The sequence below is a fragment of the Schistocerca piceifrons genome, chromosome 2 (genome assembly GCF_021461385.2).
Source record: "Schistocerca piceifrons isolate TAMUIC-IGC-003096 chromosome 2, iqSchPice1.1, whole genome shotgun sequence".
Lineage (NCBI taxonomy): Eukaryota > Metazoa > Arthropoda > Insecta > Orthoptera > Acrididae > Schistocerca > Schistocerca piceifrons.
In genome coordinates, this window is record NC_060139.1 from 261,565,092 (window position 1) to 261,593,036 (window position 27,945).

Consider the following 27,945-nt stretch of genomic DNA (forward strand, 5'->3'; position numbering starts at 1 on the left):
GGCAAAGGTCCCAAGTTCAAGTCTCGGTCCGGCACACAGTTTTAATCTGCCAGGAAGTTTCATATCAGCTCACACTCCGCTGCAGAGTGAAAATCTCATTCTAGAGAGAATATAACTTATAAACCCATTATTAAAGGTTATATTAAAGATACTGAAGTAAATATTATAATCGATTCGGGTAGCAAAGTAAGTATTTTGTCTAAAGAATTATTTCAAGTTAAAAGGAGATACTGGAATTTTCCAACCTTACCTGTAACTGGTGTGACAATTATAGGAGTTACTGGTAAAGGAAGTCAAAATGTTAGTGAAGAAGTTTATTTAACTTTTGAAATTTCTAAACAATCATTTTCTCACTTTTCACTTGTTGTAGCCAACTTAAACGTGGCTATAATCTTAGGTATAGACTGGTTGTGTAAGTATAAAGCTATATTAGATTTTAAAGACTCTTCCTTAACCATTCATAAGGAAGCATATACTTTTAAAGTGGTGTTTTCTAATAACCAAATACCCGAAAATCATTACGAATCTTTACAAGTTAAGTACACACGGCCCATAAACCTATTAGTAGATTCTAGTGATCTTGAATATGAGGTGTACCAATGTGAGGCTAGTAATAGTATCGAAACCGAAGTGAAAGAAAAATGTTATTCTATGAATTGTCTATCCGAACAAGAAAAAGAAGAGCTAGAATCTTTATCGTTAGAATTTAGAGCCGTCTTCTCAGATGAACAAGGAAGAACTTAAAATTAAGGATCAAAAACCATTCTTTAAGAAACCTTATCCTATTCCATTACAATTCAAAGAACCAGCTAGCAGGGAAGTAAATAAGATGCTAGAACAGAATATTATCGAATGATTATACAGTGCTTTTAACAGTCCTTTGTGGGTAGTTAAGAAAGCTGCTGGTGGGGTACGACAGGTTCTGGATGCTTGTCAATTAAACAAAATTATAAAGATGGAAAGAGACAGATCTATTTCTATGGAGGAGATAGTTCTTAAAATTGCTGGTTCCTGCTACATGAGTACAATGGATTTAACTACTGGTTACCATCAAGTCATATTACACCCAGATTTTCGGCAATATACAGATTTTCTTTTTGAAGGCAGATCATATCAGTTCCAAGTTTTACCTTTTGGACTTAATATATCAGTGTCAACTTTCATTAGGGCATTAGATTCTGCTTTGGGTCAGCAATTATTACACAGGATTATCTTACATGTAGGTGATATTTTGGTAGCCACTAAAATGTGGAAAGAACACGTAACTATATTATGGGAATTGTTTAACTGTTTAATTGATAGAGGAATTACTTTAAAATTATCTAAATCTTACTTTGGAAAAGAAGAAGTGAGATTTTTAGGGCATATAGTGGACAGTAAAGGTATTAGGACAGACCCAGCACATATTGAAGCTATTGCTCGATGTCCAAGTCCTAGAAATTGGAAACAACTGAAATCATTCTTAGGAATGGTAGGATTTCTGAGAAGATTTCTTCCAGGGCAGGATATTGTGAATCCTAAATTACTCGATTTATTAAAAGAGAAATCGGTATGGCTCTGGGGGAAAAGAGGAAGAGAAAGTCTTTAATGAGATAAAAGGGGCCTTAATAGAAGCTAAAATGTTATACCACCCAGATTTCAATCAGGACTTTTGTATGTGTACGGACACCTCTGATTATGGTGTGTCTTGCGTAATATTCCAAGGTGATTTGACTAATGAAAAGGGATTATATCAACCTATTGGATTCGCTAGTAGAATTTTAAATAAACATGAAAGAAATTATTTTGTAACCGAGAAGGAAGCTTTCGCAGTGGTATGGGATTTTCAAACATTTGGAGGATTATTAATTAGAAGAAAAACAATTGTATATACTGATCATCAGGCTTTAACCTTTTTTAAACAATTGCCGGTTACTTCACGTTGGGTATTATGCTTGCAGGAATTTCAGTACGAAATTAGGTATATAAAGGAACTCAAAATGTAGTTTTGGATGCTTTGTCGAGACTTCCAGTAGGAATGGAGAATATTAACATTGCAGAAGAACCAGGAACAAATTACCATGTTTATTTCCTTTTAAATCAGGATAACGAACATAAGGTTAAACGGTTAATAACTGCTATTAAATGCAATCAAAGAAATGACAATCAGTATAGGGATGTTGTACAAAACCTTAGTAATGGGGAAGAAACAGTGAACACTAGAGGTGTGTGGTTATATGTCAATGAGTTGTTGTATTGGAAAGCACAGAGGGAACATCAGAGGTGGAAAATTTGCATTCCGAAAACTGTCGTTTACGAATTAGTTACTTATATCCATGAAGGTTACGGGCATTTTGGTATTCATAAATGTGTCAAACATCTGATGAAGTATTATTATTTCAAAAATATGTCCCATATTGTAAAAAGCATTATTAGAACTTGTGAAATCTGCCAAAAAGTTAAAGTTAGTAAAAAATCTAAGCATTATAAATTATATGCGGTGATTCCTTGAGGTCTATGGGATCTACTATCACTGGAGTTTTTTGGTCCTCTGCCTCGTAGTTCAGGAGGATTCAGTTATGTGTTTGTTATAATGGAATGTTGGTCCAAACAAGTGAAACTATATGCTTTGAAATGAGAGAATACAGCAAGCGTTATACGCTGTCTCACTTGAAATTATTTTGTTAACTGGGGCATTCCCAAACCACTTACATCTGACAACGGTAGTGCTTTTATTAGTCAAAAGTTTCAAGATATGATAAAACAATACGGAATAAGGCACATCTTAATCTCAAAATACCACCCTCAAAGTAATTTAGTAGAAAGAGTCATGAAAGAATTAGGACAGTCATGTAAAACATATTGTGCATCTAGACATACTCGGTGGGCCAAACTAATGCCTGAATTCGAAAAAATATTAAACGAATTGCCTCATCTAACGACAGGGTTATCACCTATAGAAATTTTAGGCAAACAAATTATAGGAGAGCCTTTACTAGCTGCTTTACCTTGGTCACCAGTAAATGAGACCCAACAATGCATTTCAAGTGACAAAATTCATGAACTGATTGGTAAGAAAGCTGAACGGAGACTTAAAAGTTATAATGAACAGGTTATAGAACCCCCATTTTAAGTAGGAGACCTTTTATTAGTACGATCTCATCCTAAAAGTTCGAAAATTAATAAGGAATGTAGGATATTTTTCTTTACCTTTGAAGGTCCATATGTTGTCCATAAGGTTGTACATCCCAAAGCGTTACTTGTTATGGAACCTTCGTCAGGTGTAATTAAAGGTTTTTATAGTGTTGATCAAATTAAACCCTTCATTCCTAAAGAAGTTAATATTTAGTTTATGTTACATATGACTGAGTGTTCATGGTTTATTCATGCAACTTTTTTTGTGATAGGGACATATTATTTTAAGGAAATGACAAAAAGTTTACACAAGGGCTCAACAATAATCTACCGGTATTTCAAGAAAGGAAAGATAACTAAAAAGGGTTTATATGGAAGAAATTTTGTTATTAGGTCAGAAGGAATTTTGTATTTACTCGGATAGTAGGAACCAAAGGGGATGGTTAATGGTTTTAGGGACCATAGGTGTCCGGAGCTATAATGCTCATGAGGACATAGCAGAGTGCCTTTAATAGAGATTGGTAACAGTGTTAATATAGAACACATCACACTTTAAAAGAACTTAAATAATTTTTTTGAAGTGTTTTGTAAACAACGTAGGTGACGAAGTCTGCACATGGTCATATTTCAAACAAAAATCATTGAGTCATATGCATTGTTACACTACAAATTGAGCAGATTCTACTAGCGCTCAATGACAGTGAGCTTTCAGAGTTCTCAGATAGTGAAGATTCTGGACCTGAAACTATTGGAGATACAAGAAAAGAAGAAGCACAATGGGTGTACCGGAGCTTACAACATTAAAGAGATACTCTAGAACCTGAAAAAGAAGTTCCACAAGTAGAAAATAAACAGCTGCAAGGTAACTTCAAATGGAAAAAAATGCCTTTCACATACCTTGTCACTACTTTCAGTGGCCCAATGAAGAAGTAAGAAGTCCTGCTGAATATTTTTCAGAATACTTCACCAATGCTTTTCTGGAATTGCTTTTGGAACAAATAAATTTGTATTCATTGCAGAAAAATAGAGTACCAGTGAGATATACCAGCTCTGAAATACGAAAACTGACTCGAGTACATATTTTGATGTGTACATTAGGATTTCCCAGATCGTGTATGTATTGGGAGCCTCACACAAGAATACTTTTGATTGCAGACACATTTTCTGTAAATAGAATATTCAGACTCAGGAATCATTTTCATTTCGTCGACAACACGGAAGGTGGCTCTCTGGAAGACAAACTGTCTTGATCCAAAACTTTGAGCATGTCATGTGAGAAAAGTGTGAGTTGGATTTCACATTACCTATGTTTTCGGAATCCGTGCTGGTTGGCAAGGAGGAAGTAATTCCTGATGTTTGAGATCAGAATATGTTCTAAGATTTTACAACAAATTGTTGTCAACAATCAAATGCCATCACTCTTGAGACTAGAGATACAGTTCGGATACACAAGGTGAGACCACTGATAAATAGAACCACGAAAACTTGTCTCAGTCTGAAACAAGAAGAAATGCAAAGTATTGACCAGCAAATGATCCCTTTCAAAGGAAGGACTGGAATGAAGCAATTTGTTCGTGGTAAACCAAACTCTGTTGGGCTAAAAAATTTTGTTCATTGTGGAGTTCCCGGAATTGTATGATTTTGAAATATATCAAGGCGCAAGTATGGGAAATTGATATGAGCACTAGCACCTGGGCATTGGTGGTTCCATTGTGATGTGACTGAGTGAACACATTCCACAAGGCTGTGGGTGCAAACTATATTTTGATAATTATTTTACATCTGTGTCACTGGTGCATGAATTGTTGACAAAGAAGACCATTTTCATTGGGACCATCAGAGCTAGCCGGTTACAAAAATACCCACTGAAATCTGAGTCAGAGCTGAAGAAGGAAGGTAGAGGATCTGTCAATGTTTGTGTGACCACAGAAGAAGATATCCGTCATTCACTGGCTCAATAATAGTGCTCTCAGTCTCATTTCCTCATACAAGGGTGCAGACATTATTGATAAAGTAAAGAGGTTGAGTGCAGCACAGATGCAACATCTGGAGGTCACAAGACCAGTCATCATAAAGAATTACTGTGCATTTATGAGTGGCATTGACAAAATTGGTTTTTTGATCTCTCTGTACAGAATACAGAAGTCAGAAGTCAACTGAAGACTAAGTCTGAATAAGTGTCCATGATCTTTTTTTGCACTTTTTGATTACAATTTTCCATCAAGATCTCAGTTTTAATTTAATTAATAACTAAGTGTGGCTATGGCTGTCGTAAGATTTTATTAAAATATAAATGGACTGGTCCAAGCTGCTGGAGATGGCAGTCATGTGTGAGTGAGGTGTGAATAAATGTGTGTGTGTTTCTTTCTGTGATGACAGCTGTGGCCAAAATCTGATGTGTAAGTGTGTTTTAGCTGTGTCTGTCTGCAACTTGACATGTCATCTTTACATTAAGCAGTAGTCTTTCTTTTTCTTACATTGTCGATAATCCAACCTGGATTCAGATCATTTTCAGATTCTTTATTTGCCATTGACCACATGCAGTGAAATAGTTGTTTGAATATTTATGTAATATAGATTTACAGAAAGTGTGAAATGGCAAACCAAGAATGGGTACAACAGAAATGCAGAGCTGTAAAAGCTTGCATGACTGTAGGAAAGATAGAGGTTCTCTACAGGAAAATAAAAAAACTTTTGGGAAGAAAAGGAGTAGAGTAGACATATTAATATCAAGAGTTAAAATAGCAAGTCAATACTAAGGAAATAAGAATAGACTGAAAGTTGGAAAGAATATGTGTAGAGGGATTACACAAAAAAATTAACTTGGAAGACAGTATTATGGAAAGGGAAGAGGAAGTGTATGAAGATATGAGAGATACGATACTGTGAGAAGAAACTGACAAAGCACTGAAATATCCAAGTAAGAACACAGTATCGGACACCAAATGTGTTCTACGAAGGAGAGACTAGACGTTATCACTACTCTGCACAATGACTGCATACTGCATGCTCTGATTTACAGAGCATGCTTCATGTCCAATCCTGATAGCTGAGCTTCAAACCCTTAAGACAGTTTTCTGACAAAGAGGCTGTTCTGAAAGATGGCCTCTCCGGGAGAAACTTGGTCACACACATGCATTTTTTTTATATATGAGGACTCAATAAGAAGACCACCACACTGTGGACACTGGCAGTGGACACTTACCAGTGGTAACCAGCAGCCAACGCTTGACGATCTCATACAGATGATTTGAGGAAATATTGTGGAATACACAAAACGTGATTCCATGGCAAATCTAAGAGCCACTGGGAAAGCCTGAAGAATCACATCATGCCTTCAGCAATTAGTGACATTTTATGCACATATGCAGATGACACATTTCTCATAACAATCTCTCTTCTCATAAGAGAAGAGCTGGAAGAGAGAATTTCTTGAAACATAACTTTTGCAAACATATGCATTAGTAACAACAATTTGTAAAAGCTGAAAAATAACATAAATTCAGTTGAAACAGTTAAACCCTACATCTACATTTACATCTATGCTCTGCAAACCACCATCATAAGTGAAGCAGAGGGTATGTTCCATTGTATCAGTTATTAGGGTTTCTTCCCATTCCATTCACATATGGAGCATGGGAAGAATGATTGATGAATTCCTTTGTGGGTGCTGTATTTACCCTAATCTTATCCTCATGACCCCTATGTGAGCAATAGGTAGGGGGTTGTAGTATCTTCCTAGAGTCACCATTTAAAGCTGGTTTTTGAAACTTTGTTAGTAGACTTTCTGGTGATAGTTTGTGTCTATCTTGAGGAGCTGCCAGTTCAGTTTCTTCAGTATCTCTGTGGCATTCTCCAATGGATCAAATAAACCTCTGACCATTTGTGCTGACCTGTGTATGCATTTAATATCCTCTAGTAGTCCTATTTGTTATGGGCCCCACACACTTGAGCAATATTTTAGAACCAGTCGCATGACTGATTTGTCAACCAGTCTCCTTTGTAAACTGATTGCCCTTCCCCTATGTTCTACCAATAAACCAAAGTCTACCACCTGATTTACTTACGACTGAGTCTATGTGAGCATTCCATTTTATATGCCTACAGAGTATTACACCCTGCTATTTGTATGAGTTAGCCATTTCCAACAGTGACTCAGTGATATTATAGTCATAGAATTCCATATTTTTTCACTATGTGAAGGGCACAATTTTACATTTTTGAATATTTAAAGCAATATGCCAATCTTTGCACCATTTTAAAATCTTATCACGATCTGACTGAATACTTATGCAACTTTTTTCAGACAGTACTTCATTATAGATAACTGCATTATCTGCAAAAAAAAGCCTGAGGTTACTATTAATATTGTCTGAAAGGTCATTGATATACAATAGAACAGCAAGGGTCCCAACATACTTCCCTGGAGCACACCCAAAGTTCCTTCTACATCTGACAATGACTCTCCATCCAAAATAACGTGCTGCATCCTCCCTATCAAAAAGTCCCCGGTTCTGTCACGAATTTCACCTGATGTGCAACATGATCGACTTTTGACAATAAGCATAGGTGTGGTATTGAGTCAAACACTTTTCAGAAATCAAGAAATATATGCATCTATCTGACTGCCTTGATCCAAAGCTTTCAGCACATCATGTGCGAAAAGTGTGAGTTGGGTTTCACATGATCTACAAGGTGTACAACTTTGCACCTGCAGTTTGCCGATAGGTGGCGACAACGGTAAGTAGTGGTCGAAAGAGGCAGATCGCAGACGTCAGGCAGTTAGCTTGGACCTCGGTCAATATAACCTCATTCAAACATTACTCGATTTGTGTCTGCATCATAAAGTTGTTCTTGATTGAAAATGTCAGTTACCGAGCCTAATTCTCGTCATTTGCGGGAGGTGTTACTGTTTTGTTTCAATATGAAGAAAACAGCGGCTGAGTCTCATTGAATACTCTCAAATACATATGGTTGTCGTTGTTGTGCTCTTCAGTCCTGAGACTGATTTGATGCAGCTCTCCATGCTACTCTATCCTGTGCAAGTTTCCTCATCTCCCAGTACCTACTGCAGCCTACATCCTTCTGAATCTGCCTAGTTTATTCATCTCTTGGTCTCCCTCTATGATTTTTACCCACCACGCTGCCCTCCAGTACTAAATTGGTGATCCCTTGATGCCTCAGAACATGTCCTACCAACCGATCCCTTCTTCTAGTCAAGTTGTGCCACAAACTCCTCTTCTCCCCATTTCTGTTCAATACCTCCTCATTAGTTATGTGATCTACCCGTCTAATCTTCAGCATTCTTCTTTAGCACTACATTTCAAAAGCTTCTGTTCTCTTCTTGTCCAAACTATTTATCGTTCATGTTTTCCTTCCATACATGGCAACACACCATACAAATACGTTCAGAAACAACTTCCTGACATTTAAATCAATACTCGATGTTAACAAATTTCTGTTCTTCAGAAACGCTTTCCTTGCCATTGCCAGTCTACATTTTATATCCTCTCTACTTTGACCATCATCAGTTATTTTGCTCCCCAAATAGCAAAACTCATTTACTACTTTAAGTGTCTCATTTCCTAATCTAATTCCCTCGGCATCACCTGATTTAATTTGACTACATTCCATTATCCTCGTTTTGCTTTTGTTGATGTTCATCTTATATCCTCCTTTCAAGACACTGTCCAATCCGTTCAACAGCTCTTCCAAGTCCTTTGCTGTCTCTGACAGAATTACAATGTCATCGGCGAATCTCAAAGTTTTTATTTCTTCTCCATGGATTTTAATACCTACTCCAAATTTTTCTTTTGTTTCCTTCACTGCTTGCTCAATATACAGATTGAATAACATCGGGGAGAGGCTACAACCCTGTCTCACTCCCTTCCCAACCACTGCTTCCCTTTCGTGTCCCTCGACTCTTATAACTGCCATCTGGTTTCTGTACAAATTGTAAATAGCCTTTTGCTCCCTGTATTTTACCCCTGCCACCTTCAAAATTTGAAAGAGAGTATTCCAGTCAACATTGTCAAAAGCTTTCTCTAAGTCTACAAATGCTAGAAATGTAGGTTTGCCTTTCCTTAATCTAGTTTCTAAGATAAGTTGTAGGGTCAGTATTGCCTCACGTGTTCCAATATTTCTACGGAATCCAAACTGATCTGCCCCGAGGTCGGTTTCTACTAGTTTTTCCATTCGTCTGTAAAGAATTCACGTTAGCATTTTGCAGCCGTGACTTATTAAACTGATAGTTCGGTAATTTTCGCATCTGTCAACACCTGCTTTCTTTGGGATTGGAATTATTATATTCTTCTTGAAGTCTGAGGGTATTTCCCCTGGCTCATACATACCATATGGTAGAGTTTTGTCAGGACTGGCTCTCCCAAGGCTGTCAGTAGCTCTAATGGAATGAGGTGTTAAAACCAAGAGAAACAATCTCAGGTGCTCGTTATCGAATGCAATTAATATGTTTGAGCAGAGAATTAAAAGACAAATGGCCGCAATACAGCGAGAGGCAGCATGAGAACGCTCGACCACATGTTGCAAAAGAGGTCAAAACATACTTGGAAATGTTAAAATAGGAAGTCCTACCCCACCTGCTGCATTCTCCAGTCATTGTTCCCTATGAATATCACCTGTTTAGATCAATGGTGCAACGCCTGGGTAACCAACACTTCTGATCTCATGAAGAAATCACAAATTGGACTGATTCGTGGATCGCTTCAAAAGATGAACAATTTTTTTGACGCAGGATTCGTACATTGCCTGAAAGATGGGAGAAAGTAGTGGCCAGTGATGGAAAATACTTTGAATGATACATGTGTAATCAATTTGTTTCATTAAAGCCTCAAATATTGGGGAAAAAATGGCGGAAGCAAAGTTGTACACCTTGTATATTTTCAGAACCCATGCTGACTGGCAAGGAGGAAGTCTATCCTGATGTTCAAGTTCAGAATATGTTCTAAGATTTTTAAGCAAATTGTTGTCAGTAATCGAATGGCATCACTCTTAAGACTGGAGATACAGGTTCAGATACAAAACAATGCACCATGACTTGATGTATGCACACCTGTCATCTAACTGGCAATATTCTGATAAATGCTGGTCACTTTTCTCACAAAAAAACTTCCAAGCAGCACAAAAACATATATTAGAGAGGAAAATACTATTAAAAAATCAATTAAAAGCTTATTTAGGTTCATTGTTTCCATACAGTATTAAAAAGAATACAGAAACTAGATGTTAAACATTCATAATAAAACCATAAAATGCATTCATCAAAGTGAGCAACTACTCAGTATAAGCTTTGGTTACCTTGTGAAAATGTTTGTGATTTTCTTTTCGTTCATTTATGGAAAGCACCATTCTGAGGTGGCTAGAAAAGAAATTCAAGCAAATGCTAAGATCCAGAATGAGATTTTCACTCTGCAGCAGAGTGTGCACTGATATGAAACTTCCTGGCATATTAAAACTGTGTGTTGGACTGAGACTCGAACTCGGGACCTTTGCCTTTCATGGGCAAGTGCTCTACCAACTGAGCTACCCAAGCATGACTCGCGCCCCATCCTCACAGCTTTACTTCTGCCAGTATCTCGTCTCCTACCTTCCAAACTTTACAGAAGCTCTCCTGTGAACCTTGCAGAACTAGCACTTCTGAAAGAAAGGATATTGCAGAACATGGCTTAGCCGCAACCTGGGGGATGTTTCCAGAATGATATTTCCACTCTACAGAGGAGTGTGCGCTGATATGAAACTTCCTGGCAGATTAAAACTGTGTGCCAGACCGAGACCTGAACTTGGGACATTTGCCTTTCGCGGGCAAGTGCTCTATCAACTGAGCTACCCCAGCATGACTCATGCCCTGTCCTCACAGCTTTACTTCTGCCAGTATCCCGTCTCCTACCTTCCAAACTTTACAGAAGCTCTCCTGTGAACCTTGCAGAACTAGCACTTCTGAAAGAAAGGATATTGCAGAACATCGCTTAGCCGCAACCTGGGGGATGTTTCCAGAATGATATTTCCACTCTACAGAGGAGTGTGCGCTGATATGAAACTCCCTGGCAGATTAAAACTGTGTACCGGACCGAGACTCGAACTCGGGACCTTCGCCTTTCGTGGGCAAGTGCTCTATGAACTGAGCTACCCAAGCACGACTCACGACCCGTCCTCACAGCGCACACTCCGCTGCAGAGTGAAAATCTCATTCTGAAAACATCCCCCAGGCTGTGGCTAAGCCATGTCTCCGCAATATCCTTTCTTTCAGGAGTGCTAGTTCTGCAAGGTTCGCAGGAGAGCTTCTGTAAAGTTTGGAAGGTAGGAGACGAGATATTGGCAGAAGTAAAGCTGTGAGGACAGGTCGTGAGTCATGCTTGGGTAGCTCAGTTGGTAGAGCACTTGCCTGTGAAAGGTGAAGGTCACGAGTTCGAGTCTCGGTCTGGCACACAGTTTTAATCTGCCAGGAAGTTTCATATCAGCGCACACTCCACCACAGAGAGAAAATCTCATTCTGGAAACATCCCCCAGGCTGTGGCTAAGCCATGTCTCCGCAATATCCTTTCTTTCGGGAGTGCTAGTTCTGCAAGGTTCGCAGGAGAGCTTCTGTAAAGTTTGGAAGGTAGGAGACGAGATAGTGGCAGAAGTAAAGCTGTGAGGGCAGGTCGTGAGTTGCGCTTGGGTAGCTCAGCTAAGATAACAGGAAAATAGAATATGTAATCTGAGTGGAGAACAGTGTGTCTGCTGCTGTGTATTAGTACTAATTTACTCCAAAAATGCTTTTCCATTTTATATTGTGTATTACTGATGCTGGTTATTAGTACTTATCTGTGTAAAAACAGTCTTTTTATCACTTAAAACATATTTCTTAAGTTTCTGAATCTGTATTTAATTTATATACAAACTAGATTTTCTCTTGTGTCTTCGCTAACATATGCATTCGACATATATTGCATGCATCTCTTCCTGCCACCTCTCTGTGTCCACCACTTCTGTCCCTTCCCTCTTCCCTCTGTCCACATTATTCTCCCACCCCTACTGTCCATCTCCTCTTCCCCACTGTCACTGTCTCTTCAGCTTCTTCTCTCCCTCCCTTTGTACATTTCCTCTACCCCCTCTCTCCAACTACCTCACTCCCCCTCCCTCTGTCCATATCCTCTTCCCCATCTTTCTGTTTGTCTTTTCTTCCCTACTTTACCCATCCATTTATCCCCCCCCCCTCTCTATCTGTTCATCTCCTGCTCCACCCTTCCATCTTGTTCATATCCTTCTCCCCCTTTTTCTCTATCTCCTCCTTCTCCTCTCTCTGTCCATTTCATCCTGTTCCCTTCTCTGTGCATCCTCTCTTGCTCCATTAGAGCCCTATCTATCCCCTCCCGCCCGTTCTCTCTGTCCATCCTCTTCTGTATCAATCTCAACCTTCCCCCCAGCCATGCTCATCCACACATATAGACCCCAAAAAACAGATCAATAAAGCCGAAACTACTCAAACACTATAGCCTGTTGTGGTGGGCAGCCTAGACGTTGGGGGCTGAAAAACCATTACTTGCCCTTGACATGTAGGCTGCTCTGCAAAGTAGGTTGATAAGGCAGATCAATACTATTACAACACAACAAAACTGTTGTGAAGGGTAGCTTATGCGACAGGGGCTTGAAACCACACACATGTCTGTATCTCTGCAAATATTAGAGTTGGAGTGCTATAAACTGCTATATGTTGGTCCTCTCATGGCAAGGAGTTGATTGTCAAATTTGACCCACTTCAGTCCAGGGACCTGGTTGTAGTTCTTACAGATATGTAAATATGCTCAACTTCGAGTGTGTGTGTGTGTGTGTGTGTGTGTGTGTGTGTGTGTGTGTGTTGCAAATTTTGTTTAAAGCTGTGTGAACTTATCATGCATATCACTACAAAATATGCTCCACAGTACTATTTCCAACACTGTTAGAGATGTTAAAGGAAGCAGCTTGTTAAAAATAAGAAAAAGGAGGAAGGTTCAGCATGTCTCTTGTAACACAATTTTAGTACTATATTTCTGTGTAAAATACACTGACTGTCTAGAAAACCTGAAGTTAAATGTGATACAAATATAGTAAATGCAGAAGAGTCAATATACTGGGCTGTATTATAACTTAAAAATTTTTTATAACCCAATAGTGATGTTGCCATCCATACTACCTTCTTACATTTTTGTCATTATAGATCATACGTTAATATTATGAAAAGGATAGATTGCTACTCATCATGTTGAGTCACAGATACAGTGCAGGAAAAAGAGTGTTAAGAAACAAGCATTCAGCCAAAAGGCCTACGTCCAAATTAGACAACATACACACACACACATTCTCGCAAACACAACTTACACACACACTACCAGTGTCTCTTGCTACCGAAGCAATATTATGAGCAGCTGCACATCATGGGAGAGGCAATCTAGCTGCCGGGGATAAGGAGGAGATGGGATGGAGACGGGGAGGGATAGTAAGGTAGGGGTGATGGACAGTAAAGTGGAGTGGGAACAGGGAAGGACAATGACTAATGAAGGTTGAGGCCAGGGGGTGTTATGAGAACGTAGGATATATTGCAGGGAGAATTCTCAACTGCACAGTTCAGAAAAACTGCAGTTGGTAGGAATGACCCAGATGGCACAGGCTGTGAAGCAGTCATTAACATGTGTTGGGCAGCATGCTCAGCAAGTGGGTGATGCAGCTGTTTCCTCATCACAGTCTGTTGGTAGCCATTTGTGCAAGCAGACAGCTAGTTGGTTGTCATGGCCACACAGAATGCAGTACAATGGACACAGCTTAGGTTGTAGATCACATGACTCGTTTCACAGGCAGCCCTGCCTTTGATGGGATAGGTGATTCTTGTGACCAGAATGGAGTAGCTGGTGGTGGGAAGATGTACGGGACAGGTCTTGCATCTATGTTATCTAGGCTATTACAGGGATATGAGCAATGAGGCAAGGGCTTGGGAGCAGGGGTTGTGTCAGGATAGACAAGGATATTGTCTAGGTTTGTTGGGTTGTGGTATACCACAGTGGGAGGAATGGGAAGGATAGTGGGTAGGACTTTCCTCATTTCAGAGCATGAGGAGAGGTAGTTGGAACCCTGGCAGAGAATGAGATTCAGTTGCTCCCATCCTGGGTGGTATTGAGTCCTGAGGGGAATGCTACTCTGTGGTTGGATGGTGGGGCTATGGGAGGTGGTGAGTGACTGGAGAAATACGCTTATCACTCAGCACTGGATTCTCTATGAATTATTTGAAAATATGCACTTAATTTCTGTTGTGAACTTCCATTTTTACATTAGCAATATGCAAGTTAGAGCTTACACATACTTACAAGAACTCATCAGGCATGAACTGACTGGCTTCAAAGTCACCACTCGAGTACTGTACATCATACTCTACAACATTGCACAATGAGGGGCAGTGACATGCAATCGAGGCATTCATTTGCTTCGATGGACTCTCATCCAGGTGACGGCGAGTTCGCAGCATATCTGGAATGCAAAAGTGTTATGATATACTGCACACCTGAGAGGTGATTAGTGGTTTGTAAGTGAAAGTCATAAATGATGCATTCACTTGGGAAAGGAAGCTGTCACAGTTCTGCTGATGTCATGTGTGCCCATTCATTCATCCATTCATTCATTTCACTGACACATCAAGTTCTATCAGTCCCATAATGAAGGAGAGCCTTCAGCAATGTGGAATGAGTCAAGGTGTACACTAACCAGCAGGAGGCACCACATCAGGCTACTTCTGTAATGTGTACTAACAATAAATTACCACTAGTGCTAATCTACTCAACTGATAATTATGGTACATCATTTTAACTTAACACAGACCATTACTAGTTACCTGCATCAAATTTACTCAATATTGTTATTGTACCCTTCTGTGGATAAATATATTTTTTTTCATCTTAGTCTCAGTACCCAGAACATTATGCCATAAGAGAGCACTGAGTGAAAGTGTGCAAAAGTACATTAGCAATGTTGTTCATGGGTAAGCAGAGAGAGGGATATTTCTGAGTGCAAAGCACTCAGTGCTGAGCTTTTCAGTTAATTTGCCCACATGCTGTCACCCACCCAGTTTACTACACTATGTGATCAAAAGTATCTGGACAACTGGCTGAAAATGACTTAGAAGTTCGTGGTGCCCTCCATTGGTAATGCTGTAATTCAATATGGTGTTGGCCCACCATTAGCCTTGGTGACAGCTTCCACTCTCACAGGCATACAGTCAGGTGCTGGAAGGTTTCTTGGCAAATGGCAACCCATTCTTCATGGAGTGCTGCACTGAGGAGAGGTATTGATGTTGATCGGTGAGGCCTGGTACGAAGTTGGCATTCCAAAACATCCCAAAGGTGTGCAACAGGGTTTAGGTCAGGACTCTCTGCAGGCCAGTCCATTACAGGGATGTTATTGTCATGTATCCACTCTGCCACATCGATCATGTTGAAAGATGCAGTCACCATCCCTGAATCAAGAAGGTGCTTAAAACATCAATGTAGGCCTGTGCTGTGATAGTGCCATGCAAAACAACATAGGATGCAAGCCCTCTCCATGAAAAACGCACCATAACACCACTGCCTCCGAATTTTACTGTTGGCACCACACTCGCTGACAGATGACGTTCACCTGGCATTTGCCATACCCACACCCTGCCATCGGATCGCCACATTGTGTACCGTGATTTGTCACTCCACACAACGTTTTTCCACTGTTCAATCATCCAATGTTTATGCTCCTTACACCAAGTGATGTGTCATTTGGCATTTACCGGCATGATGTGTGGCTTATGAGTAGCCGCTTGACCATGAAATCCAAGTTTTCTCACCTCCCACCTAACTGCCACAGTACTTGCAGTGGATCCTGATGCAGTTTGGAATTCCTGTGTGATAGTCTGGATAGATGTCTGCTTATTACACATTATGACCCTCTTCAACTGTCGGCTGTCTCTGTCAGTCAACAGCTGAGGTTGGCCTGTACGCTTTTGTGCTGTATGTATCCCTTCACTATTACATAAGGAAAAGTGGACCTATGGATGTTTAGGCATGTAGAAATCTCACACACAGACGTATGACACAAGTGACACCCAATCACCTGACCACATTTGAAGTCTGTGAGATCCATGGAGTGCCCCATTCTCCTCTCTCACGATGTCTAATGACTACTGAGGTCACTGTTATGGAGTACCTGGCAGTAGGCGGCAGCACAATGCACCTAATACGAAAAACATGTTTTTGGGGGTGTCCAGATTCTTCTGATCACATAGTGTATCTGTATGGTACCCAGGTACTTCATACACGGAGCCTCATGCATTGTATACCCACTGATCTCTACTTATGGTACCTGTAAGTCAATTTTGTTTAATATGAGTTTTTGAAAGATTAGTGGTTAAGGTGTTTGTTGCAAATAAGCTGTAAGTCTGCCCCATTATTCTCTTGGATGCATCTAGTGTGGGCAATGTTTGGTCCTTTTATCAATATACCTGTGTCATTAGCAACCATTACAGTTTTTGAAGAATCCTCAAAAGTCCTCAGTAAATCATTTATGTTGACCAACAACAGGTGTGGGTCAAGAACCAAAACCTTGTGGTACACCATATTTAATGTTTCTCTCACTCTGAATCCAGTCTTACTCCTGTTGTATTATTTGCTAATGTGACCCTCTGTTTCTTGTTGTTAAGATAAATCTACATACATGTAATGGGAAGGCCTTTAATACCATGCTATTTAACTTTAATTGCACAAGTTTTAGGTCTACACAATCAAAGGTCATGGCAAAACTACAGACAAGGCTAACAGGGTAATTTTTATTGTTTAGTTCTACTAGAATTGAGTTTGTGAGATCATATACTGCATTCTCAGTGGACAAAATTTTATGGAAGCCAGACTGAACTGAAGTTAAAATGTTGTACACAGAAAGATAATTTGGTACTCTGTTGTAAGTAACTGACTCAAACATTTTGAGAATACAGCAAGGAGAGAGATGTGTCTATAATTAGGAGTCACTTTCTTATCTCCACTTTCATATATTGGTGTTATTACTGCACATTTCACCTTTTAGGAAATATTCCTTGACTCACTGAATAATTACAAAGGTGACTCAAGGGTGGCACTACCAAGTCACCACAAGATTTTAGTACCCTAGCTGACATGCCATAGAAGAGTTACTACTTTTTAAAGACGTTGTGATTTTTGTGAGATCTCTAACAGATCAGTTGTCAAAACTGATGTGTGGCAGTGAAGTAAGCATTAACTGTTTAAGTAAGTTCATTATATCTTCTTTTGATGGACAATTTTTTGTCCCCTTGTTATCAGCTACTGTTATGAAGAAGTCATCGAATTCAGTAGCCAGTGCTTTTAATTCTGTATCATCTGTCTTCCAGCAACTGCCAACAGAGAGTTCAGTATCATTTGTCTTCCTGTGTTTATTCATTTTGTGCCTAATAATGCCCCAAACAGTCCATCTCTTGTTCTTGGAATTTTGAATTTTTTGTACATAGCATGTGATTTTTGCCTTCCTGTCGACACGCTGAAGTTTTTGCTACTCCTTTGCAGTAAACAATGCCTTCCCTCCCTAGCAAAAGATATTTTGGTCCCAGATGTTAGCCACCCACTTTCTTGTCTTCCCCTGAAAATGTGCCTGGCCCACTGTAAGGGAAAACTGATTTGACAATGTTGTAAGAATATTTTTAGGACAAAATTAAATTTCTCATTGATGTCTTCCAATTTTTCATCCTCTATTGGCTGCAGAGAAGAGAGACTAGCTGCTAGGTTTGTGAACTGCAGTAATTGTGAATGAGATGTCAACACACTCAGCAACATTTACATTGCAAGGGATGGAATTTGCGTACTGTGTGCCACCCCGTTCATTGGACAGAGTATTTAACAGATTAAAAAAAAATGCATAACTTCAAAAATTTGTGGCGCTAGTTTTCTGGGACTATCAGGATATTTTCTGGGACTGTCAGTAGATAATACTCGTTACTTTCACATTACATGAAACAACTAACAGTGGCAAAGATTTCTGTATGTCTTCTTGATGGGTTTACAATGTTATTTGCAACCACCAAAGGGGAAATTTTGGGACCTACAACAGTCCACATTTGTCTATTTCTAGGCTCACATGTATATGGCTGTGCATTGACCGGGACATAGTTAAATCAGTATACTGTGGTCCTAGGGATTTAAGATCCTCTCTCTCTCTCTTTCTCCCTCCCTCTGCGTGCGCGCGCGCGCGTGTGTGTGTGTGTGTGTGTGTGTGTGTGTGTGTGTGTGTGTGTGTGTGTGTGTGTGTGTGTGTGTGTGTGTGTGTGTGTGTGTGTGTGTTTAGACATACACTCTTTGTCAATTCTGTTTTATTAGTGTCATAATGTACTTAATCTAAATCATTTGATTTAGGTAAAGTAGACACACCACAATTTTGTTAAATCTTCACCTTGAACATAAAACAACTTCCTAATAATAGCACACTAAATTTATAAACAATAAAAAAGTCTAATACTAAGTTTCTTGTCTGCTCCTAACATGAATGCCTAATCCATGAACAGAGCCTGGTTTGTCAAGAGCAGAACATTGAATGGAAGCTGGATATGACAACAAGAAAGTTCAAATACTATGCAAGGTTGAAATCCAATATGCAGAATGGCATGATTAATAGCAGGTCATACAACAGTCTGTACTAGGCTGCATCACATCTGACAGCCTACCCCCATTACTGTGAGTGGCTCAGCCCGCATGACATGCCACACATGCCCCTGGTGGCGATTGTTGATTCTGATCTGGAGTACCTCGAGTGCTGTTGATACTGGCCGTTTGTGGGGATATGAAATTCCTTGCCCCAAAAATTGACATATAAGGCCATAATTGTCCAAGTTTTATGCAAGTGCTGGTGGTGGTGGTGGTGGTGGGGGTGGGGGAGGGGGGTGGTGGGGGGGAGGTAGGTGGAGGGAGCATTAAACAGCAGACCACCGTACTGACAGATCTGGAACCGTGAACCTGAGGCTGGCCAACCCACAGCCTGGCTGAGAACTGTGTGGGCAGCGGGGGTGGCAGGGGTGGCTGTGCAGCAAAGGCAGCAGACTATGCCAGTATAACAGGGTGTAAAAATGAAGGTGGATTCCTAACCCATTTTACATTTTCTTCACAACAAAATTTTTAATTTTTATTTTTTAAAAAATATCTTCGAGATTATTAAACACATGACAAAGTGCACAGTACCAGAAAACTTGAATATTTACTCAGGACTTAGCCAACTTGACTTTATTATCAAGTACACTCATTTAGTTAATTAGAAGCCATTGTGTAATAAGTTCACGTAAAAACTGTGCTAATTGCAAGATACTAATAATGTAAAACTTCATTATCATTGTTCACATGTAAACTTATACCTGGTTACTAACTTTTTGATAGAATAGAGGAAAAATACAGATAAATTATTCTGACATTTATAAAGCTAATGCTGGAAATATGTTAGCAACTTCTGCACTAGTTTAGTTTGAGAATAATTAACATTTACAGTTAAAACATTGTTACTGAAATAGAATACCATATTTTAGTATATAAGACAGCAGAATTTAATAGCAATTATTGTTTTACCTAAAATTCCGCATTTAGAAGAAGTTTCCCTTACTATTCCTCTTGTCAGAAGCATGCACTTGGCTTTTCATTCTTACTAACTCGTGCACGATGTTTTAGTAGTAATCTCTGTCTTATATACTACCCTGTCTTTCACCTTTAAGCTCTCAGGCTTTCAAGACTCATCCTGGGCAGTCCCCAACAATCCGTCTTTCCTTCTCACCCCCTCCAGTAAGTCTCCCCTGACCCGGGGTTCTGGGTGACTGTACCCCTTTCCCTAAACCTCTCCAGTTCTTTTCCTTCACCCCTCTTCCCTTCCCCTTCAACTCTTCTGCCAGAAGAAGGAGCCACTGGTTCCAAGAGTTTGTACAAGTTAAATCCTTTTGTGTGCATGTTCCCCTGCTGCCGCAGGGCGAGTAGATTTTTTATCTATCCACTTACATTATATTGTCAATAAATCTTAATTTGTAATTTGTAAGAAAACAGCAGACAACAATAGCTGAAAGTAGCCTTAATTATTTTATCTTACATGAGAAAAGCTTCTGGCCATTTTAGTTGATCTGTGGCAGGTTGTGAAACAGGCGAGACCTCTGTCTAAAAAGTGCTGCTGCTGAATTAGCACAAATTACAACTCATGTAATGTGCCAAGTTTCATCTAAATTCTAATTCTTCAGAGCTTATACAAGGATTGTTTTTCAGTGATTGACTGTGAACTCATAACTGGTTTCATGTGCTGTTTTAATCTTCAATAGTGCTTGCTGTGACAATAAGATCAGACTCTGAACTGTGTTATTTCCAAATATGCTCACTGTGCAGAGTGTTTTCATTCTGATATAAGTATCTGCTTGAAAGGGTAGTTGTAATTAGTGATTGTGTTAATGATTTACTTGCCAGAAGTAAACTTTTGTCACTTCAGTGTTAGGTTACTGCACTCAAACAATCATGTTATGTGACATCACTCAAGTGTAGTATGTGGCTTATCCTGGAAACATATACTGAACACTGGTAGGATAGGCATTGGATAGTGGTGCCCCGAGGCAACAGTAGGATGTCAGCAGGGAGGATAACTTACGGAGGTGGTGTCTGGAATGCTCTTTCCGGTGCTGGAGAGCAAGGGATTCATCTTCAGAGATGTGATGTATGTAGCAGGTATTCCACACAGTAGCAGTATGTTGTGGAGGGAGCAGAGGTGGTTCTGGGATGGAGATGTGATGAGGATGGAGACATGACCTTCACTTGACCCTCACAAATATAACACAGGAGATGCAGAATTTAACTGATGAAAGAAGAGAACATAAAAATGCAGCAAATAAAGCAGGCAAAAGTGAATACAAAAGCCTAAAAAATGAAATGGGCAGAATTTCCAAAATGGCTAAGCATGAATGGCTAGATGACAAATGAAAAGATGTAGAAGCATATTTCACTAGAAGAAAGATAGATATTGCCTCCTACAGGAAAATTAAAGAGGCCTTTGGAGGAAAGAGAACCTGCTATATGAATATCAAGAGCTCAGATGGAAATCCAGCCCTAAGCAAAGAAGGGAAAGCTGAAAGGTGGAAGGAGTACATAGAGGATCTATACAAGGGCAATGTACTTGAGAACAATATTATGGAAATGGAAGCACATGTAGAAGAAGATGAAATGGGGGATATGATACTGCGTGAAGAATTTGACAGAGCACTGAAAGATTTAAGTCGAAACAAGGCCCCAGGAGCAGACAACATTCCATTAGAACTTGGGAGAGCCAGTCCTGACAAAACTCTACCATCTGGTGAGCAAGATGTCTGAGACAGGCAAAATACCCTCAGACTTCAAGAAGAATATAATAATTCCACTCCCAAAGAAAGCAGGTGTTGACAGATGTGAAAATTATTGAACTATCAGTTTAATAAGTCATGGTCGCAAAATACCAACACGAATTCCTTACAGAAGAATTCAAAAACTGGTAGAAGCTGGTGTCGAAGAAGAACAGCATGTATTCTGGAGAAATGTAGGACCACAAGGTAATACTTATCCTACAACTTACCTACCGGTAACAAGATAGATTAAGGGAAGGCAACCCTATGTTTATAATATTTGTAGACTTGGAGAACACTTTTGACAATGTTAACTGGAACACTCTCTTTGAAATTCTGAAAGTAGCAAGTGTAAAATACAAGGTGCAAAAGGCTATTTACAACTTCTACATCTACATACATACTCCACAATCCACAATACGGAGAGGGCGGAGGGTACCTCTTACCACAACTAGCACCTTCTCTCCCTGTTCCACTCCCAAACAGAACGAGGGAAAAATGACTGCTTATATGCCTCTGTATGAGCCCTAATCTCTCTTATCTTATCTTTGTGGTCTTTCCGCGAAATGTAAGTTGGCAGCAGTAAAATTGTACTGCTGTCAGCCTCAAATGCTGGTTCTCTAAATTTCCTCAGTTGCGATTCATGAAAAGAATGCCTCCTTTCCTCTAGAGACTCCCACCCACGTTCCTGAAGCATTTTGTAATACTCACGTGATGATCAAACCTACCAGTAACAAATCTAGCAGCCCACCTCTGAATTGCTTGTATGTCCTCCCTCAATCCGACCTGATAGGGATCCCAAACGCTCGAGCAGTACTCAAGATAGGTGGTATTAGTGTTTTATAAGTGGTCTCCTTTACAGATGAACCACATCTTCCCAAAATTCTACCAATGAACCAAAGACGACTATCCGCCTTCCCCACAATTGCCATTACATGCTTGTCCTACTTCATATCACTCTACAATGTTACACCCAAATATTTAACTGACGTGTCTGTGTCAAGCACTACACTACTAATGGAGTATTAAAACATTAAAGGATTCTTTTTCCTATTCATCTGCATTAATTTACATTTATCTATATTTAGAGGTCGCTGCCATTCTTTACACCAATCACAAATCCTGTCCAAGTCATCTTGTATCCTCCTACAGTCACTCAACGATGACACCTTCCCATGCACCACAGCATCATCAGCAAACAGCTGCACATTGCTATCCACCCTATCCAAAAGATCATTTATGTAGATAGAAAACAACAGTGGAACTACCACACTTCCCTGGGGCACTGCAGATGATACCCCACCTCCAATGAACACTCACCATTGGGGACAACATACTGGGTTCTATTACTTAAGAAGTCTTCGAGCCACTCACATACTTGGGAACCAATCCCATATGCTTGTACCTTAGTTAGGAGTCTGCAGTGGGGCACTGAGTCAAACGCTTTCCGGAAGTCAAGGAATATGGCACCCGTCTGATACCCTTCATCCATTGTTCACAAGATATCATGTGAAAAAAGGGCGAGTTGCATTTCGCAGGAGCGATGCTTTCTAAAGCCGTGCTGATGCATGGACAGCAACTTCTCTGTCTCAATGAAATTCATTATATTCGAACTGAGAATATGTTCGAGAATCCTGCAACAAACCGATGTTAAGGATATTGGTCTGTAATTTTGAGGATCCGTCCTCCTACCCTTCTTATATACGGGCGTCACCTGTGCTTTTTTCCGCTCGCTCGGGACTTTACATTGGGCAAGAGATTCACGATAAATGCAAGCTAAGTAAGGAGCCAATGCAGTAGAGTACTCTCTGTAAAACCAAATTGCAATCCCATCAGGACCTGGCGATTTATTTATTTTTACTTGTAAAGAAACCAGACGGCAGTTGTAATAGTCATGGGTCATGAAAGGGAAGCAGTGGTCAAGAAGAGTGTGAGACAGTCTTGTAGACTACCCCTGATGTTATTCAGTATATACATTGAGCAAGCAGTAAGGGAAGCCAAAGAAAAATTTCAAGTAGGAATTAAAGTTCAGTGAGCAGAAATAAGAACTCTGAGGTTTGCTGCTGACATTGTAATTCTGTCAGAGACAGCAAAGCACTTGGAAGAGTAGTTGAATGGAATAGACAGTCTCTTGAAACCAGGATATAAAACAAATATCTACAAACACAAAACAAGGCACTAAATCAGGATACATTCAGGGAATTGTATTAGGAAACAATACACTTAAAGCACCAGATGAGTTTTGCTGTTAGGGCAGCAAAATAACTGATGATGGCTGAAGAAGAGAGGATATAAAATGCAGTCCAGCAATGGTGAGACAAGAATTTCTGAAGAAGAGAATTTTGTCAGAATCAAATATAGTTTCAAGTGCTAGGAAGTCTTTTCTTGAAGTATTTTTATGGGCTGTAGCCATGCATGGAAGTGAAATATGGATGGTAAACAGTTTAGACAAAAAGAGAATAGAAGCTTTTGAAATGTGTTGCTACAGAAGGATGTTGAAGATTAGATGGGTAGATCACATAACTAATGAGGAGTTACTAAATAGAACTAAGGAGAAAGAAATTTGTGGCACAGCCTGACTAGAGGGAGGGATTGTTTGATGGGACACATTCTGAGACATCAATGGATCACTAACTTAGCGCTGGAGGGAAGTATTGGGGTTAAAAATTATAGAGGGAGACCAAGAGATTAATGATGTTTGAGATGCCTCGGGTAGTAAAGCAGGCATTGAAATCAAAGATACTATGTTCAGTTGCATTCTGTCACAGGGTGGTCTACTTTGCTCTTGGGCACAGATTGTTGGTGGCTGTTTATCCTGGTGGACATCTGGTTGAGCCGTGCAATGATTGCAGTAAGGCTGGTATATGACATGGCTGCTTTCACAGGTGGCCTGACCTCTGATGGAGCAGGATATGCTTGTGACAAGACTGGAATAGGAAGTACTGATGGGTAGACTGGGAAGGTTCTGCACTTGGTTCTTCCACAGGGATTGGGAACGGCATAGGGATATACTAAGATGTTATGGAGGTTGGGCGGGCAGCAGGACACCACTTTAGGAGGGATGGGAAGGATCTTGGGTAGGATGTCCCTCATGTAAGGGCATGATGATAGGTAATCAAAGCTATGACAACGGATATGGTATAGTTGTACCAGTCTGAGGTGATGCTGGGTGATGAAGGGGGCACTCAGACTGAAGACCACAACAACAACAACAACAACAACAATGTGGCAGTGGAGCCATAAGGAAGTCTGTTTTGAGTTTTATGTTGGACAGATGTGGCGAGGAAAGGCTGTAAGTTGTCTCCATTGCATCTATCTCAAATGTTTGAAAAAAGTATTATAGATGAACGAAAAGTGTGAGCAACCAAGATGTGTTTTATCAAGTGTGTCAAAAATATAATAGTGGTGCTTCAAAGAAGTGTTTTATTGAAAAGTACTTCTAGGTTATCCATTTACATTATTTTGCAACAGTGAACACAACACTGAGTATAAGCCTAATACGAGAACAAGAAAGTCCAGATGAACACATGGTCAAAATCTAATAAGCAGAACTTTGTTATTGATAGTAATACATGCAATGGACTCTACTAGACTGAATCATGGTCTGCCTGTCTGGCCCCGATGCTATGAGTGTCTCGGGCATCTAACATGCTGTGCACATCTCTGGTGATGACTGTGGTATGTAATGCCTTCTTTGCTGCCTTTATTAAGTCCAAAATATGAATAGAATAGTGAAAGTATCTTAAATTTTACCATAATAGTTTAAAGCTGGACACTTCAAAGTATTGCTTACTGCAATATTCTTTAATATATTTTAAAGAAAATGTGACTTTTTCTTAAAAAGTAAATGGTAGCCTAAATTTAGACTGCTTCCTCTATTAATAGAAAGGCACTTTTTATAAAATTTCTGTGGTAGCCTAGACAACCTGCACATAAATGTGGTCCAGGTATATAAACAAAATGGAAATTGCTACTACTGGTGCATCTGCTCAACTCTGTGGTGCGGCTCTAACTACGAAAGATGATTTAAATGTGGTAATGACTGTTTTATAGGTCACCATTGTGGCATTGATGACAAGTTGGTTGGTGATGATGTTGTTGCTTATGCAGAGCAGCTACCCACCTGAATAGGTCATTAGTGCATGCCTGTGTGGTGGCGCATGAGTTGGTGCTAAGCCAGTTTGAATCGTGATTCTGGGTGAAATTTTCACTGCCGATATTTAGCGGGCAAGAAGAAGAGACATTGTGGCATAAAATTCCTGATCACCAATCTTTGCACCAATGTCCTGGATTAAATTCTAAACCTTGTTGCAATATCTCATGAAGTTAGGGCACATGACACTGTTTGATGGCGATCTGTCTGTCGATGGGGACATTAAGCCCATCAGACCCTGTGGTGCTATTCAAGAGAAGTAGGCTACATGCTGGCACCTGGTTTCAAGGTCTCCCTTATCTTAACATTGTCATACAACATAACCTTGACACTGCACTATATATGCATCCATTACACCGACCTATTCTCTACAAATAAACGTATGACACACCTCTCACATATCCACTATTCTTTCTAGTAGTCTGCCAATGAACCAAAGTCTGCCACCTGCTTTACCTATGACTATGTGATCATTCGATTTCATACTGTCACAAATTGTTTTGTCCACTCCACCCTGAAACTCCCCATGACCTAGTGTCATTACTGCATCACAAAAGATAATAGATTGGAGCATTGGGTCAATGTGAGTGGAGCAAGAATACATTTTTCAACAGGTAGCTGGTCCCTCCTCATGGGATATCTCAGCAACAATGCCATTTGAAATTTACATTTTTATACCAACAGAAGAATGCTGTTTGGATGTTTGAGGTAGTCAGTTTCTTGGGGTGGAAGCAAAAGGGAGGGAAATTAAGATGTGGATGGGAACCTAACAAAGAAATTAGAGAATAGAAAATGTAAGATTTTAATCTGAGGGTTAGGGTAAAGTTGTAGGACAGGCTTATGTTTGTCATGGAGATTTGTTCCAGTTGGATTAGATAAGCTGCACATGATAAGTTTGGGGTGAGATCAGACAAGGCTATTGGTTGGGAGAGTATGTGAAATAGGGAAGGATCGGTCTTTGGGACTTGATAAAGGGTCTCTTTAAAGGATGGATATTATGGAGGATGGTTTCGATGAAACAGATTGTACTGGGTTGCTGCATAAGTTCATAATGGTTTTCCATATGTTTTATAAACACAACAGATACACATAACTAAGACTTTAGTCATCAATAATATATTCTCCTTCACCATTTACAACAGTCTGTCAATGCTCAGGTAAATTTTTGATTCTGCTATTGCAGAAATAACATGGTTCCGAGGCAAAGAACTCACTGAGCCGTGTTTGGAGCACATTTTCATTCGGAAAGGAAGTTCCTTGAAGGCTGTTCAATCAACAGTGAAAAAGGTGAACAGCTGAGGGTGCAAGATCAGGTGAATAAGGTGGGTGTGGAATGACTTCCAAACTCAAGTCCTGTATAGTGTTTTTTTTTTGTCACTCTAGCAGAATGCAGCTGGTGTTATTGTGGAGTAGCATCACTTCAAGCAGTCTTCTTCACAGTTTTTCTTGGATTCCTTCTGCAAGAAATTTCATTTGTTCACAATAAATGTCAGTGGTGATGGTTACAGCTGAGGGAAGTGATTCATAATACACCACACGATTTCTGTTCCACTAGATGCATAACATTATCTTTTGTGGATGCATTCACATCTTTGTACGGAGAGTTGCTACTTCGTCGGTACTCAGCCATTTCTTTCTTTTCCTAACGTTAGCATAAGGACTCCATTTTTCATCACCAGTAATGATACAGGGTAGCAGTGGATGGTGTTGTTCATGAGCCAACTGATGATGAGCAAGCATTGGTGCATTAATGGTCACCTTCTGATTTTTGTGATTTTAGCTTAGAGGATGTGGTACCCATACACCCAATTTTTCAACCTTCCCCACTGCATACAAATGTCGTATGATGGTGGAATGAACACAATTCATCATATTTGCCAGATTTCAAGTACACTAACATGGATCATGTGGATTAATGTGTTTAAATAATCTTTATCAAAACCCAAAGGTCTTCCTGAACGTGGAGAGTCACTAATGTTAAAACAGTCATCCTTAAAATGAGAAAACCATTTTTTGTCATGCTCTGTCCAATGGCATTAACCCAATAAATGGTGCAAATGTTCCTGGCTGCTTCTGCTGCTGTTGCCCATCTATTTAACTCAAAGAGAAGAATATGTCAGAAATGTTCCAACTTCTCCACTTGACATTCCATTTTATAGTGTCCACAGCTCCACTCACTATTCCCAAATTTCAAAATGGTCCTATATAAACAAAAACAGCAACAATGAGCTTTAAATGAAAAATGACAATCAATAAATAAATCCACATCAACCATAATAACAACATGCAAAACAAAAACACT

The 27,945-nt window shown here is 39.7% G+C and overlaps 1 protein-coding gene across 1 annotated transcript in view; it reads right to left on the reverse strand.

Annotated features, from left to right (window-relative positions):
- LOC124775312 (sodium channel protein Nach-like) overlaps positions 1-27,945 on the reverse strand; it is a 206,659-nt gene that overhangs the window by 16,954 nt on the left and 161,760 nt on the right. Inside the window, exon 9 of the mRNA XM_047250147.1 lies at positions 14,448-14,607. Within this exon, the coding sequence (XP_047106103.1) occupies positions 14,448-14,607 (160 nt within the window). The remainder of the gene's footprint in view (positions 1-14,447; positions 14,608-27,945) is intronic.